The 15,188-nt window shown below is 39.9% G+C and overlaps 1 protein-coding gene across 4 annotated transcripts in view; it reads right to left on the bottom strand.

The window, feature by feature from the left end:
* The window catches only part of WASL (WASP like actin nucleation promoting factor), a 48,747-nt gene that overhangs the window by 19,123 nt on the left and 14,436 nt on the right, over window positions 1-15,188 (bottom strand). For all 4 annotated transcript variants that reach the window (XM_015853122.3, XM_015853133.3, XM_015853142.3 and 1 more), the window contains exons 2-3: window positions 1,824-1,958; window positions 497-583 (exon numbers count right to left, since the gene is read on the bottom strand). In XM_015853122.3, coding sequence (XP_015708608.1) covers window positions 497-583; window positions 1,824-1,958 — 222 coding nt within the window. The remainder of the gene's footprint in view (window positions 1-496; window positions 584-1,823; window positions 1,959-15,188) is intronic.

The raw sequence follows: 15,188 nt of genomic DNA, 5'->3' as shown, positions 1-15,188 counted from the left end.
GCTTTCCTCTTACATGCCTTCTTACACTTCTGAAGATATAATCAGAAAAAGAAATCACCATTGTAAATCTGGAAAAATACATCTTACTGTGAAACATAATCTAACTTAATAAAGTCAGTTTCCTAGTCAGATTTCTACAGCTCATACTCTAACAAATGTGAGGAAAATCCTGTAGCTTGGAATCAAATGTGAGGGAAGGAAAATTTATTTTAAGAAATAAATGATGATTGTGAAATATCACCCAAGTCAAAACAATTTCACTATTCTATTAATGAGAGTTGAAATAAAAAAAAGAGAAATGTAAAATGCCCTTCTCTAATGGATTGATTTTTCTAGCTGAAATCCAAAGCTCTTTTGATAAGTAAATATAAAAGGAAAAGTGATATTACACTAAAAGAGTTCACAGAATGAAATGGAAATCTTGATTATATTACAAGAAGCAACCATTCAAATAAAAGGCATTGTAAGGTAGGTATTCAAAGATGCTGAGACTCACATCTCCAGCGAAGGTATGAAAATATCCTCTAGGACTATTATATACAAAGTTATTGTACAGCTCCTGCTCCCACAATAATTTCCCATCCTGGAAAAAAATAGACAAAGCATTGTAAGTATAGAACACTTGGAGACAAACTGTAGTTTAGCTTCTTTCATAATAGAACCTATCAAGAGTTTGAAGCTGAATATTGTTAAGCATTTGCCATTTACCCAAGAATGAGCTCAGCCCAAGTATATTGGAACATGTGGAGAAATTAGACTGTTTCATCACTCTACCTTCTGTTCTAATTCCTGCATATTTTAAAAAACATATTTCAAGTTTCATAATCCTGCTATGGTTATACTGGTAGCATTAGCTCTGACCAGTGATAGCAGTGAAAGATAGTGTTAATAGTAAAAATAAAGGAGAGCTCCATCAGTGTTATCTTCTCAAGATTGACCTAAAAATGGTTAATTTCAAGGGAGTTAATTTCAACCATCAATTTCAAGGGAGCAAAAATCTTCCAGATATTTAAATGGCATTATGGTTCAGCACCCAAGTGACAGGTTTCTCACCAAGTCTAATAACAAAGTGATCAAATCACAAATGCAACCACCAATTGGCTTTCCTGAATATATCTGTGACTTCACAAAGTGGATGCTGACAGGTACTGAGCTGCTCTTAGCTAAAGGAGGAATCAGAAGCTTCCATGGTTAAAGTCAGTAGGATATGCTTTACAGTGCTATTATTTTATTAAGGAAATGCATCTTGGAACACTTAAGCTCCCAGCTCCCATTGTCCTGAGCGAAATAACAGAATAGGACAGAGGTCTCCAGTATGAAACTACATATTGTGGGAAAGAAATTATATGAAATAAGTATATTTACTCTGAAGTTTTCATACGTACAAACACATTCACCATAAAAAATGATTCTTGTTTTCATCCCTATGAAACACAGCATCTATGTTGTTACTACAAGCCAAGTACTTCAAGTTCCAATTACTACAAGTACTAATACCTGCTGAACTTATCACAGCTATCAGTATCAGCGACACTACACTCATTTTCACTAGTCTCACAAATCCAATTAGTAGAGAACTACTTCTGCAAGTTGTAAGAAAACCGTATCTGATCTTTATTTGATCAGTAAGAACTAATATCTATGAAATAATTCAAATTTAGAATATAAGAAAGCTGTGCAGCCTATTAATAAGCAGTCAGTGCACTGCTCAGCGCACAGCTATTTATTTGAGGATTTCTGTACAAGTGTGCAACTGCAATCACTGAAAATAATTCAATTCAAAATGGAGAATGAATACAACAAAGTGAAAAGGAAAAACTTACCTTAATGTCATATATTCTGATAAAATATGACCTCTGTGGATTGTCCTTTACAAGGCAAGCTACACCACAGCATTTCTTTGACCACATGGCATTGCGATCTGCTGCATATATTTGAACAACAGCTGAAGACATCGTCTAGAAAAGAAAACAAGTGGTTACTTCTAAGGTAAAGCACACAGATTTTACATTTCATCTTTTAGGAAAGTAATTCTTACATTTGTTTCTCATTCTAGGCAGCAAGTACGATGATTTTCCTGGTAGTAAGGCAGGCAAGTTCAAATGACCCCAAATTACTTCTGTGCTATCGCCCCCCGCACTCCAAGATTTAGATGGCTTAGGAATCTAATGGAACATTTTGTTCTTGATCATAAAATCAGCAAAAAGAATTTGCCTGTAAGAGGCAGACCAGTAAATATGGCTGTCACACAGCAGCCCTACTGTGCTACTGAATTTTTCTGTTCAGTACTTCAAACTGAATAGAAATGCAATATTCAAGCTGGAACTATAAATTGCAGTGCCTGGAAACTCTCCTAGGTATTGGAATGCAACTGTTTATATTGCTTAATTGTTAAACTGGTCTCTGGCATGATTCTGCCCTATGCCAACAAGCATCTGAACATTCTTAGACATGACTTGAAAATGCGTAAGGACAAGAATCCTTCCCAGCTGCCAAAGTGAAATAACCCTGTTTTTAAATTGAGAGATTTTATTAAAAGATTAAGATTATTCTACACCAGATTCCTTCCGTGCTTGGGAGTGTTACTGAACTTATTTTCTAGCATTTATATAACTTGTGTTTTACTGTAAGAGAGTTAGGAGGGAATGAAAATTGGAGCCTCTGAAGAGGAGTACTTATTTTGTAGCCAGTTCATAAGGATGAGAAGTTACTGTTTCTGTAATGTAACAGGTCAGAGGCTATCTAGCCCAGAATCTACATTCTAACAGTAGCAGAGGCGTACGAAATAATACAACAGTACAACAGTACACCAGGGGGAATGTACCATCACAGCAAGGCAGGCTGAAGCTCAAAGCCCTCCTTATCCAGCATGTTTTTCCTTAATGAATTTCTCACCACTCTTTGAATCCATGTGAATTTCTGGGCATTGCAGTAGTGTACAGGACTATATTTCACGGTTCACTTCTGTACTTTGTGAAGAACCAGCTCCTCTGATTTAAAAGGATTTCCACCTGCTAGTTTTAGTTGACCATCCCTCCAAGTTCTAATACCAGGAGAGAGTGCCAGTGGTTCCTTACTTGACTCTCCATGCTGCAAATGCTTTTCTAACTATTCCGTCATAGCATTTACTCTACTCTTTTGGTAGAATTAATATTAAGTTGGTCTTGTAACAACAAAAAATTAATAGCAGAAATATCAATCTCTGCTTTGATTACTCTTGACTGTCACGTGCATACTACTACATACATCCTTCTTAGATTAGGGATGAGTCTTATAATGTATGCACCTAGTTTCTTAGCCTGCTCAACAAAATGTCACAGTAATATTGCTTCCTACTTTCCCTGTAAATCAAAGTGGTTTATTACTTTCCATCTAAGGGACAGTAAGCTGATGTTTTCATGTATCTACTTCAGTTCCCAGAACTCTCCTGGAAGATGGTATCTGGTCTGAATCATATAATTGCCAAGACTATAACAGACCTCCAAGATCATTCAGTCTAACCATCCACATACCACCAATATTTCTCACTAAACCATGTCCCTTTGTATACTATCTATATGTTTCTTGAACACCTCCAGGGATGGTGACTCCCCCATCTCCCTGAGCAGCCCATTCCAGCACCTGATTACTCTTTCAGAGAAGAATTTTTTCCTAATATCCACCTTGAGCAACAGGCTCCATATTAGGCTTTCCTTAACTGCTCTAACGAGTGTTACTTCACCTTCATCAACACTACTTGCCAAAACAGCTGGCTTATCCAGAATGCACATCTTGTGCTGCATCAGTATCTGTTGACACCTAAGTATCAGCATCATCTATGTCACACTTCTCAGCTGGTTTACAACAACTGACAGAATCCATTAATCTTCATGGGATTTTCTCATCAAAAAGCTTTCAGTTTCGTTCAGATAGAGTCAAAATAATTAGCCAAACTGACAGCTACTCGCTTGGGAAGCTTCATAACCTTTGGCAAAGAACGGTGATGTAATTTTCACAAGTCAAAACATAATTCTGTTCCTCTACACAACCATTTCTTCAGAAGTACATAATAAGATCGACTTCTCACCATTCTGATATCCACCTGGAAAATTAATCACTTTCTAGCCCCCTCCTTGGATGTAAAGCAAGGTTTCCTTCCCCAGAACCTACAGAGTTATATAAATTAATCACAACTTGCCAGACGAGGAAAAGGGAACCTTGAATTAGCCACGATACTGCACCAAACCATGTTGCAGGTGTAACAGAAGTTACTTTCACCTTATACTGCAACTGATAAAGGATTTGTTTTGGGCACAGCACCTTGATTCAAAGCTCAGAAGAACAGTGTGTAACAGAAAGGGGTTCATGCCATCGCTTTCTATTCCATCCAGCAGCAAAAGCACCAACTGGGTTATCTTGGTGAATCTGTACCTGTAGTGACTCCATAAGATCTGCATATAAAACCTTGAAGCATCAAGCCCCTGTTAACAGACTGGGTATTACAAAAAAACCAGCATCTTGTCATTCTGTACAATCACAATCTGTTTAATTTACTCATGCAACCTCTAGGATTAGAGCTTAATTTGCAAGCTAGAGAACTACTTCACTCAATCTAACGAAGGTGTTGTGTTGAGGCCTACCAAGTCTAGAATTAAATTACATTTAAACTTTACCAAAATTAGTGTTGTGCAAATTCTTAATGTTGACAGACCTCAGTGAGGTTTTCACATGTTAAAACAGTCATTAATTCCATTATATATATATACATATATATATATATATATTTAAGTGAATAATACAGAAAAAAGAAAAGCAAGCTGTATTTTAGACAGTATAAAGAGAACAAAATCCAATCCATTTTACTTCAGTCTCTACTCTTTCATCCACTGGCACTCGTTATGAATCCAAGCCTCACAAATCGGTACCTTTTCAATTCTAACTGCAGAACTGCAGCACCTGAAAATATTTATGCAAATACTGCAATTTAAGCATTCAACAGCATTTTCTGCATTCACATTCAATGCTTGTTGAAGCCAATTAATACAGCTCGGTTTTGCAGATCATTTTACATTTTGCAGATAATGTTGCATTTTAAAGTATGGGTTCTTTAAAGCTGTACATAAGTATTTCTTCACAGTAAGACATGCCACTGACTTCACAGATAGAACCAAATGGGAGTGCCACTAAATCCTTCAAGTAATTACCGTGTTGTGTTTTTTCTGAGTTTCATCAAGCATCTGTTACTTAATACCCAAAGATACTGCTGTATTTCTAGTAGAAAGACTCTGAAGCTGATACAACTGCTGTGCTCAGCACTTTTGGTGAGGTCTCTGTCCTTTTTATATACCTACGTATTTTATAAAGGTGCACAAGAAACAAGAAGTTAGCTGACCAACTGAATGCCCATGAGAAGAGTGTCAACCTTCCTCAGTTCCCTTTATTTATGCCACAGCCAACACTCTGCAGGAGGACATGCCATTGATTCCAGAGAGCTGTCACACCCCAACGACTAATTAGCTCTGAAGCAGTAACCCTGGTGGTGTCAGCTGTGCACTGTCCGTCTTTCTGGCAGCGCTGGTCTCATCCCTGGACACGCTGTGGGATATGAGGTACCTGCACAAGGCTTGTAAAAGCCCCTTCTGCCTGCAAAAGAAGGCCACAACTAGTCACTGCACACCTGCAGAATGTGATCATACCAGCCACTGAGGGCTTCCAGCTGGGCACCAGCTATCTGTGCACTTTGATCAGCTCCTGGTATGAACACTTGCTGCAGCAGCCTGTCAAATTAATGACTCAGAGTAACTCAGTGTGTCTCAAAAACTGTAAAGCAAGCCAACAGCCAGCAGCACATCAGATAACAAGGCAGAACCATCACACTAGGCAGCTCTTAAGAATCCCCTGTTGAGGTACCAATCTCCAAGTCTTCATGTACAGCTAACAACTGCTAGTGCTGCTCACATCAAAGAACCACAGGGAAACTTTGGTTGCCTGTGACCTCTGCATGTCTTCCAGTCCAGCCTCCAGCTCACAGCAACGGTAATTACAAAGCCTCAAGTTGCTCAAGGTCTTGTCCAGTTAAGCTTGAAGTTAATTACCTCTGGGGGAGCTTGTTTCAGCACTGAATCACTCCCATTTTAGTGCCTGTAAAAATGCAACTAACTATAATGTATCCTTCTAAAGATTCAGCACTGTGTTACACATTAACAATAATACTGAAAACATTTCTTAGAAAAATCTTGAGTTGGAAAATCAAAGTGAAGAGCCATATATAAAGAATTAATTGAATCCCATGTGACAGATTTGCTTTTCTTAGCTCCCCTTCTCAGCTCCTGGAAGCATCCTGCAAATAAAACTGAAAGACAACCTTACCCTATAATGCAAGAACACAACTGGCTGCGGTTTGTTTCCCAGCACAGTAACATCTTGGAAAAGACTGCTGGTGTGACACCCTCAGCTTCCGCAGGAGGCTACACAAAAGAATTCCAGCTCGAGTCATAGCACACACAAATAGCTCCTTTAGGATTTCCATGAGAAGTGCTATAGCGAACTTTGCAATTCACACATAGCTAGTTGTATGCAATCCAAAACCAACAACAGAAATGTTTGGGTTCCACTCCCCTCCCCAAAATAGGCATCTGAAGAAGTCATCCTGATCAACAACACTACTGGTGACTGGTGAGCAGGTACCTGAAGAGATCTGAAGACCTACTTTGGTGGCAACCCCTACTATATCTAAGCCAACACACTGAAGCTTGACCAGGTAATGCCAGATGCGCCCATGCCACTAATTTCTTTGATGCCAGATCATTGAGGTAGCATTCAGTTTGCTTCTAAAATTAAAGAATAAAGATCTGCCCTAAACACAGTGGGAAGTGACAAGCTTCCCCAGATGGCAGCGTTCCAGAACAGAGATGTGCTAAGTCAAGTACCACTTCAAAGTGGAAAATGCTTAGTGAGGTGTAACTTCAGTCTTGACCACGGCAAGGACAGGAAGCTTCACTACTGAGGAAATTGCTATTAGCCAAGTATTAATCAAGTCATGAAAAAGGAGAAGAAACTCACTAAGAATCATGAAAGAGAAAGACATAGAAGCCAGAATGCAGGGTAGCTAATTACAAGAAATCAAACAGAGTACAAGAAATCTACAGAAAAAAATGGCAATTAACAGAACTCAATGTTTGACATATCTTTCCCCAGGGAAAAAAGAAACGATCAGAAACATTGCTTGAAATCTTAGTTTACCTCCAAAAAGTAATGGTTAAGAGAATACACATTTAAATGTCAACACCTTAATAAGCCCATGTTATTCAAAGTGAACAAAACTGGAGTTAGACATTGGCAATACCTTCACGTCAATCTGTAATTAGCTCATCTTTAGTGACAGAAATAGCTGGAGCTTCCAGAAGCGTTATGCTCCACATGGCTCACACGTTATTTCGTCACTCTTAACACAAAGAATAAATAACACCTGCTGCACCAGAGTGGCTGCTGGAACCTCCTCCCTTCTCAACGGAAGGCCCTTGGTGCCACACAGGACACAGCTCTGCTCGTACTCCCTGGCAGTTCCATTTCTTGTTTTAAGAGCAAATGTTGCTGTTTTCTTGGCACCGTGAATGTCCCCTGCCATGTGAGATCAGTGTGTTCCCTTCATGCTAGGAAGAGCTGATATCCCACTTCCAGGGTGAACGCACTCATCGCTGAGTAATCCTACAGACAGCATGCTCTGCAAACTCCCCCAACTACTCTCCTAAATGAACTGAATGAGCCTCTCTCTGAAGATGATCTCTACTTAGGCCACTTAAATGACATGCAAGTATGTAATTTCTACATTGTCATTAGCAGAGGTATTTGCTACTCTAGATGAAAACACCTACTGGCTCCTCCACAGAAACACTAAGAACTTTACCTCAGCTAAGTCCAGAAAGAAGCCTGCTGTGTTCATAAGCCCAGGACAGCACTCGATCCACTTCTCAAGCACATGGGACTACTATGATGGTTTAGGTCCACTTCAGGCAGCACAAGAGTTGAGGCCTCTACAATTTGGGGTTGTCTTTAATATTCACAATTATCAGCTGCAAATTACTTCTGCAGTTCTTATAAAGAGGATGCTGGGACAAGTAAAACAGATGCATTCTGACTACCTTTATACTCTATTCCTTAACAGCCACTGATTAGGCTACTTCAGATTCCTAGGCCTCATAGAATAACTGTGTGTGATATCACCTTGATAGTCCATATATGGACTTCTCTGTAGACAAAAATACTTTTCAAGAGCTCTACAATATTTAGACTAAGGCATTAAATTTTAGTAGATTTATGCAACTCCGAGACTCATTTAGAATTTACATCTAAGCACTAGGATGTCTCCTGAAGCTTCAGAAATGCATCTTACACTTGAGAACATTCACTCACTGGGGATTTGGATACTGTGTTCTGTGCAATCTGGGTAAAAGGCAATCGTTTAAACTTTCAAAGCTATCAGAGCTAGTAAAAACACACTTAAGGAAATACTTATAAACTTACTTCCGAAGGCAATTGTTTATTGCAAAAAGTCAACTTCAGATGCTACAGACATGATTTTATACCCTTTTCCCATAGAAATAAATAGTGAACTTCTGGAATTTGATGGCAGATCCTTCACTTATAATACTTGGTCAGCCAATTACAGATAACTCAGTTATCTGAACATCTTTCAGCTTCTCATACTTCCCAGAACCCGTGAGTTCAGCCACAGTCAGCTGGTGGCTTCCTATACCTTCACTGTCCAGCTGTGGGTCGCAGGAGACTTGAGCTGTGGGTAAGCAATGTAGCATACAAAACCTAAGTAAACAGCAAAAAAAACAAACAACAAAGTATGCTTTTACCAGATACAGTAAGGATACCTTTTATATCCTACAACATATACTTAAGCAACACATGCAAGATTTCAGCCTTCCAGAGGGATGACATAACCACAACCACACCGCACAGGCTGGTCCATCTCAGATGAGCAGCTGATGTACCAGATGACATACAACCTGGAGTTTCCACTGCTGAGCCACCAATACACTGATACTTCCTGTTTGCCTGCACTGCCTTATTACTGGCTTACTCAGCTGCGGCCTGCATCTCAACTCCACTGAAACCTTGGCCTGTCAGCAAGCAGCAGGCACACAACAAAACAGTTATTTGAGTTCTGTAGTCAGAACTGTGCATTCAGTTATCTTCAGAACAAATGAAAGCATGCTGTACACAGACTTTTCATCAATCGGTCCCTGTATTACCGCTCACTGCAGAAGGCAGGCATTTACCATTCAGTTTTGGTTCACCAGAGAACCAAACAGCAAGGCCATATATTGGTCAAAGTTCAGGGGAATTTTTTCAGTGTCTCTCTTTTGAGACACTTGAAATCAATAAAGACTTCCAAGACTACAGAGATAATGCATATAAATATACAATATATAAATTTATATAGTAAATATAAATAAATAATAAAACATTGCACAGATACATACATTAGCTGGTTCCCAAAAGAACATTTCATACTCCTGCACAGAAATTGCAAGTTGGCGTTATAAGCTGATGGCAAGAATCAGGAGTTTCATGCAGCCTGAGGGAGATAACTGTGGCTCAAATCCATTTTGCCCTGTAATACAGCCCATCCAGCTATAAAGTGAACCAGCTGCTTTGAGCCAACATTTTCATCTCTGCTACCAGCTATTGCTCTCCTGCACTCAGGTCCTCTTTCTTCAGCATTGACCAACAATTTCACCTTCTAAATACTAACATTTTTCCAGAGGACACATACTCAGTTTCATATTAATGCAGGCTCTCAGAAGAAGATCTTCATATCTACTTTGAAAATATGTCAATGCCTTCGAGGGACAGTTAGAGTTCCAACCTTTATTCACAAAAAGGAAAATAGGCAGCTTTAAAAACATGTTAGATCTATAGAAGTTCTTTACAGACACTCAATGGTATATGCATCATCCCTTCCACAAATAAGAGTCTTCAAAGCAACAGCTACATTGATTGAAGAACATCTGCAGAACAAGCCTCAGGATCTCCTGAATTATCCTAGCTCAGGAATGCTCATGAGCCCTTGAAAATTTTCTTTAGCATCTACTAAATGTAATGTTCATATTCAGATTAAAAAAGAAAAAGCTTGCTTTGCAGAGTATGATTCAGGTGAACTCTCCTTATGACCTTTACAAGTGAAGGTAGAACAAGTATCTGAGATGCTTAGAGAACACAAACAAAACAGTTTAAATTGTAAAAGAAAGTCTCTTACATAAGAAAACCACTTAGTGCCACACGAAACAAAGAACTCCCTTCAAAATATAAACAAATTTGAGAAAAGACTATTAAAAGTAAAACCTCTTTGAATAATAGCCAGCAACTGGTCTTGAAACTGGGTATGCACAACTGGAGTCCTGCCCCTTAAAACACACACAATCCACTTATATAAGGGTATGTTGAGATGCAACTCCCCTTCCATTTTCCCCATGCCACAAAAGCATGTTTTAGTTGCTCCTTTAGCAGTCCACATTTCAACAGAACAGTTACAATAATACAAGTCAGATAAGGAAACTCAACCGTATAATTGTGAATAAGATTTTTATTTTACTTTCTTACATCAATAATCATAGAATCATAGAATGGTTTGGGTTGGAAGCAGTGTTTGAGATCACCTAGTCCCAACAACTGCTATAGGCAGGGACACCTCCCTCTAGACCAGGTTGCTCACAGCCCCATCCAGCCTGGCCTTGCGTGCTTCCAGGGAGGGGGCATTCACAGCCTCACAGGACAACTTTTCAGTGTCTCACCACTCTCACAGTAAAGAATTTCTTCCTAATACCCTCTTCCAGTTTAAAGCCATTTCCCCTCCTCCTGCAGCTACATGCCCTTATAAAAAGTCCCTCCCCAGCTTTTCTGTAGGCCCCTTCAGATACTGGCAGGCCACTTATAAGGTCCCCCTGAAGCCTTCTCTTATCCAGGCTGAAGAGCCCCAGCTCTCTCAGACTGTCCTTGTAGGGGAGGTGCTCCAGCCCTCTGATAATCTTCGTGGCCCTCCTCTGGACCTGCTCCAACAGCTCCATGTCCTTTTTGTGTTGGGGGCTCCAGAAGCAGACACAACACTCAAGGTCTTGCAAGAGCACAGAGAGACAGAATCAGCTCCCTTGACCTGCTGGTCACGCTTCTCTTGATACAGCCCAGGGTACAGCTGGCCTTCTGGGCTGCAAGCACAAGCTGCCAACTAACACTGAATCTTTCAAAAACTGCCACTCCCAAATCCCTCTCCTCAGAGCTGCTCTCAAGCCATTCTCCACCCAGACTGTATCTGAGACTGCCTTAACTACATACAGGACTTTGCATTTGGCCTTGCTGAACTTCATGAGGTTGGCATGGGCCCAATAGTGTAATTACTATAAAGAAATTATTCCCACTTCGATGCCTTCAAAAGTAGGTATGCTACTAGGTAGGAAAAAAGCATGAAGATTGAATGGTTGCAGGATACTCAGCCAAATTTGAAGCTGAATTGGGGGATACAATGCTAAGGTCTTTCACAGTAGAGGATATGCCTAATTACAAAAGCATCCAACAAGGGCTTGGGATGCTGCTATTTTAATTTCAGTCTTGCCAATAGCCAGTAGTGTGACCTATGTCTTCACTTCTCCCCTGTGTTTCATTTTTCTCGGTTGTATTACGGAAGAGATCGTGACCTCCACCTCCATAGGGTGCACATGAAAACAGCATAATGCTGCCAGATCAAAATCCATTACTTGGGGTGAGGAGTAGAGAGGAAGGCTACATTATCTAATTTGCTAATAGCAAGGGTTAAAACAGTTTAACACAGAATCACAGAATTATCAAGACTGGAAAATACCTAGAAGATCATCTAATCCAACCATTACCAATACTTCCCAGCTAAATCATATTCATCAACACAACATCCAGACGTTTCTTGAACACTCCCATGGTCAGTGACTCCACCACCTCCCTGGGCAGTGCATTCCAATGCCTGACTACACTAGTAATGTGAAACTTCTCTCCACAGTGTGTGAATATCAACAACTATTTTAACATCAATTACTGTCTGATAGCCCGTTCACTGTTTTAGAAAGTCTCAGATACACTATAACCATGAAGACAAGGAAATGGAGATATCCCTTCACCATACAGGACACCCTTGATTAAAATGACATTTATTACAGCTAACAGTTACAACTTCATTACTTACAAGAGTTTCTACTTTGCAGATTCAAAGCACTGCATTTGCCAATGCACTGTGGAGCATAAAATGAGCTTGAATTGACTTGAATGAAAACAAATTCTAGTAGTTTTGAATTGGTATCACAAAATAGCCTACACAGACCTCATCCTGAATGCAAATCATTCATTTCCATCTCTTTCTAGTCAGCCACCTGATAGCAGCAGTTTCTAAAACTGAGCAGGCTAATTCCAATACAGCCCTTCAATACAAGTAATCATTTTCCCCATACACCTCGGTTCTTCCTCTTAAGAAAAAGGCTGCATGAAACATACAGGGATATTTTAGTTTGGATTTGGGCATTACTATTAATACCTCTTAGAAACTGCATTAAGAGCTTACCCTCACCATCTGCTATAGCATGGGCTCGGCAGCTAAAGATTTTCTTTGTGACACTCACACTCAGTATTACAAACCCTACATTTCTACCATGTCAGAAAGGCCCCCCTGCACAACTTGTACGTCTGCTAAGTGTTCCCTCTGGACCACCCAAATGAACAGTATAAAGGTAACAGTTGGGTGTAGTTTATTGATTGAAAAAAAACTTAAGGAAAGATAAGCTGCTGAGCTTGCAATATTCAGTTTTCAGGGCAGGGAAGAAATGGATGAAAGTGACCTCTGCCAAGTCAGGACTTAAAAAAAGAAGAAAAAAAAGAACAAAAGACAGTTGCAAATAGAAACCTGCTGACAATGGAGTTGACAATTTCCTTTCTAAACTTATTACCTACTATCCAAAAATAAATGTGCAGATGACTGTTGAATGGGAAAGCTCCTTCCCATAAGCTTCAACTCTTCCCCTGTAATTCCTCTGGGTGCCAGATGCAGTTCTCACGAGGCTGTCTGCTCTGCTAGGCAAAACCACAACAGCAAAACTGTAAAGAATCTACCCATTCACAGCTAATGAAATACGCTCATTCATACAACAAAAACTTTGTAGGAAGGGCAGCAGGATGGATTTCTCCTCTGCACTCAACTCTTCTCCTCAAAGGAAATCCACCAATTCCCAGTTTAAAATCATAGGAGCGGGCCGTCAGCACAACCTTACACATAGCAGCTGTATTTAGCAACTACAGGCAGAACTGAGGAATAGTGACACTGTGACTTTTATTCTTCAATATTTGTGTTTAATTGGGCCAGAAGAGCAACTCCACAAAACCTGAGGATAATTCTCCCCTCTGCATTGTTGCTTCCCCATTCTTAAGTATAACTTTTAAACATTGTCTAGCAGCAGTAATATATTAAGTTGCATATTAGAACTATGTACCTGTCTGAATTAGCAGATAATATAATTTTACCCTACCCAAAATATTAGGTAAGTAGTGCTGCATGTTGCATGAGAAGCAAAGCTTACAAGAATGATTATCAGTATTAGACTAGATCAGTATAAGAGTTTATGGATTCTAAAGTCACCAATGCAATTTACATTAAAACAGCAGTTTAAAACATTTTTCAAATCTTAGGGTAGAAAATCTGTTTCGAAGAACATTTTAGGAGGACAGAAACTGATCATTAGCCTTCTTAGTGATCATTGTCTGAATTAATCACAGAATCACAGAATTGTAGGGGTTGGAAGGGTCCTCTAGAGATCATTGGGTCCAACCCCCCTGCCAAAGCAGTTTCTCTACACCACGTTGCACAGTTAGGCGTCCAAGCAGGTCTTGAATATCTCCAGAGAAGGAGACTCCACCACCTCCCTGTGCAGCCTGTTCCAGTGCTTCATCACCCTCACCGTAAAGTTCTTCAGCACATTCGTGCGGAACATCCTATGCTGTCGTTTCATCTCATTACCCCTAGTCCTATCCCCATGCACTACTGAAAAGAGACCAGCCTCACCACTATGGCTCCCACACCTCAGGTATTTATAAACCTGGATCAAATCCCCTCTCAGCCTTCTTTTCTCAAAGCTAAACAGACCCAGTTCCCTAAGTCTCTCCTCATAGGGGAGATGCTCCGGGCCCTTCACCATCTTTGTGGCCCTCCGCTGGACTCTTTCCAAGAGATCCCTGTCTGAAATAGAGCCAGTTGAAACAAAAGAATGTCTTAATGGAAAAGACCTTAACACGGCTTTGCTTTTGATCCTAATGAAAATGAAATATTGAGACAACAGGTCTGTATAGCACTGGTAGGCCCATCAGCCATTATCACCAATCAAGCATTGGATTGGAAGTGTTACATACTTCAGTTTGCATTTTTTCCACAAATCCTTCCACCTGTTCTGGGATCACTGACAATAAGGTGAACCTGCTCAACATCACTATCTCAAACAGCTCAACGTCACTGCCTCAAACAACTCAACGTCTCTGCCTCAAACAACTGGCAGCAGCTTTTCTGTCAGGTCAAACATTTGCCACTTTTCAGAAGCTCTCATTTATGTAATCACTTACAGCACTTTTATGATAGTATAAAGACAGCGTAGTACAATGATATGCCTGCTAAGAGAATAAAAATGCTCATTAATACTGGCTGTAACCAATTAACAGAAAAAAAAAGGTTACTAATGACAGTGACATATTTCGAGAAGTATAACACACTTTGAAATGCAACAATCCTTCATTATGGCACTGATACAGCTTAAGATCCAGTGACTGAAAGCAGTTCCTCATGCCAGAGCTGACACTGGATTGCTAGGTTCTGCATGAATATCTCTTCCCTTCATGTTCAGCTAACCACATCAGTGGCTCTCTGTACTTAACAGCCTCAATCTGTTAGCACAGAAACAGAATGCTCTTGATATTTATGAAAAATACCATCAGCCCCAGGAGTACACAGTTTTGAGAAAATCAGATAGTCAACTTCTTTTAAGATAGAGCAGCCTACCCAAAACAGCCTAACCCTTGGTATACACATAGAAATAGGATCTCTTCCAGTTTGTTAGAAGAAATAACTATGAGAGTGGTTCCTACACAATATCAGTGCATTAAGAAGTTGCTAGAGGTTCAGTATTACAAACATTAGATTA

Source organism: Coturnix japonica, chromosome 1 (assembly GCF_054131305.1).
Source record: "Coturnix japonica strain WE chromosome 1, WE-NBRP24, whole genome shotgun sequence".
Taxonomy (NCBI): domain Eukaryota; kingdom Metazoa; phylum Chordata; class Aves; order Galliformes; family Phasianidae; genus Coturnix; species Coturnix japonica.
The sequence above is the reverse complement of the archived record's forward strand: the minus strand, read 5'-3'. Positions and strand labels throughout refer to the sequence as shown.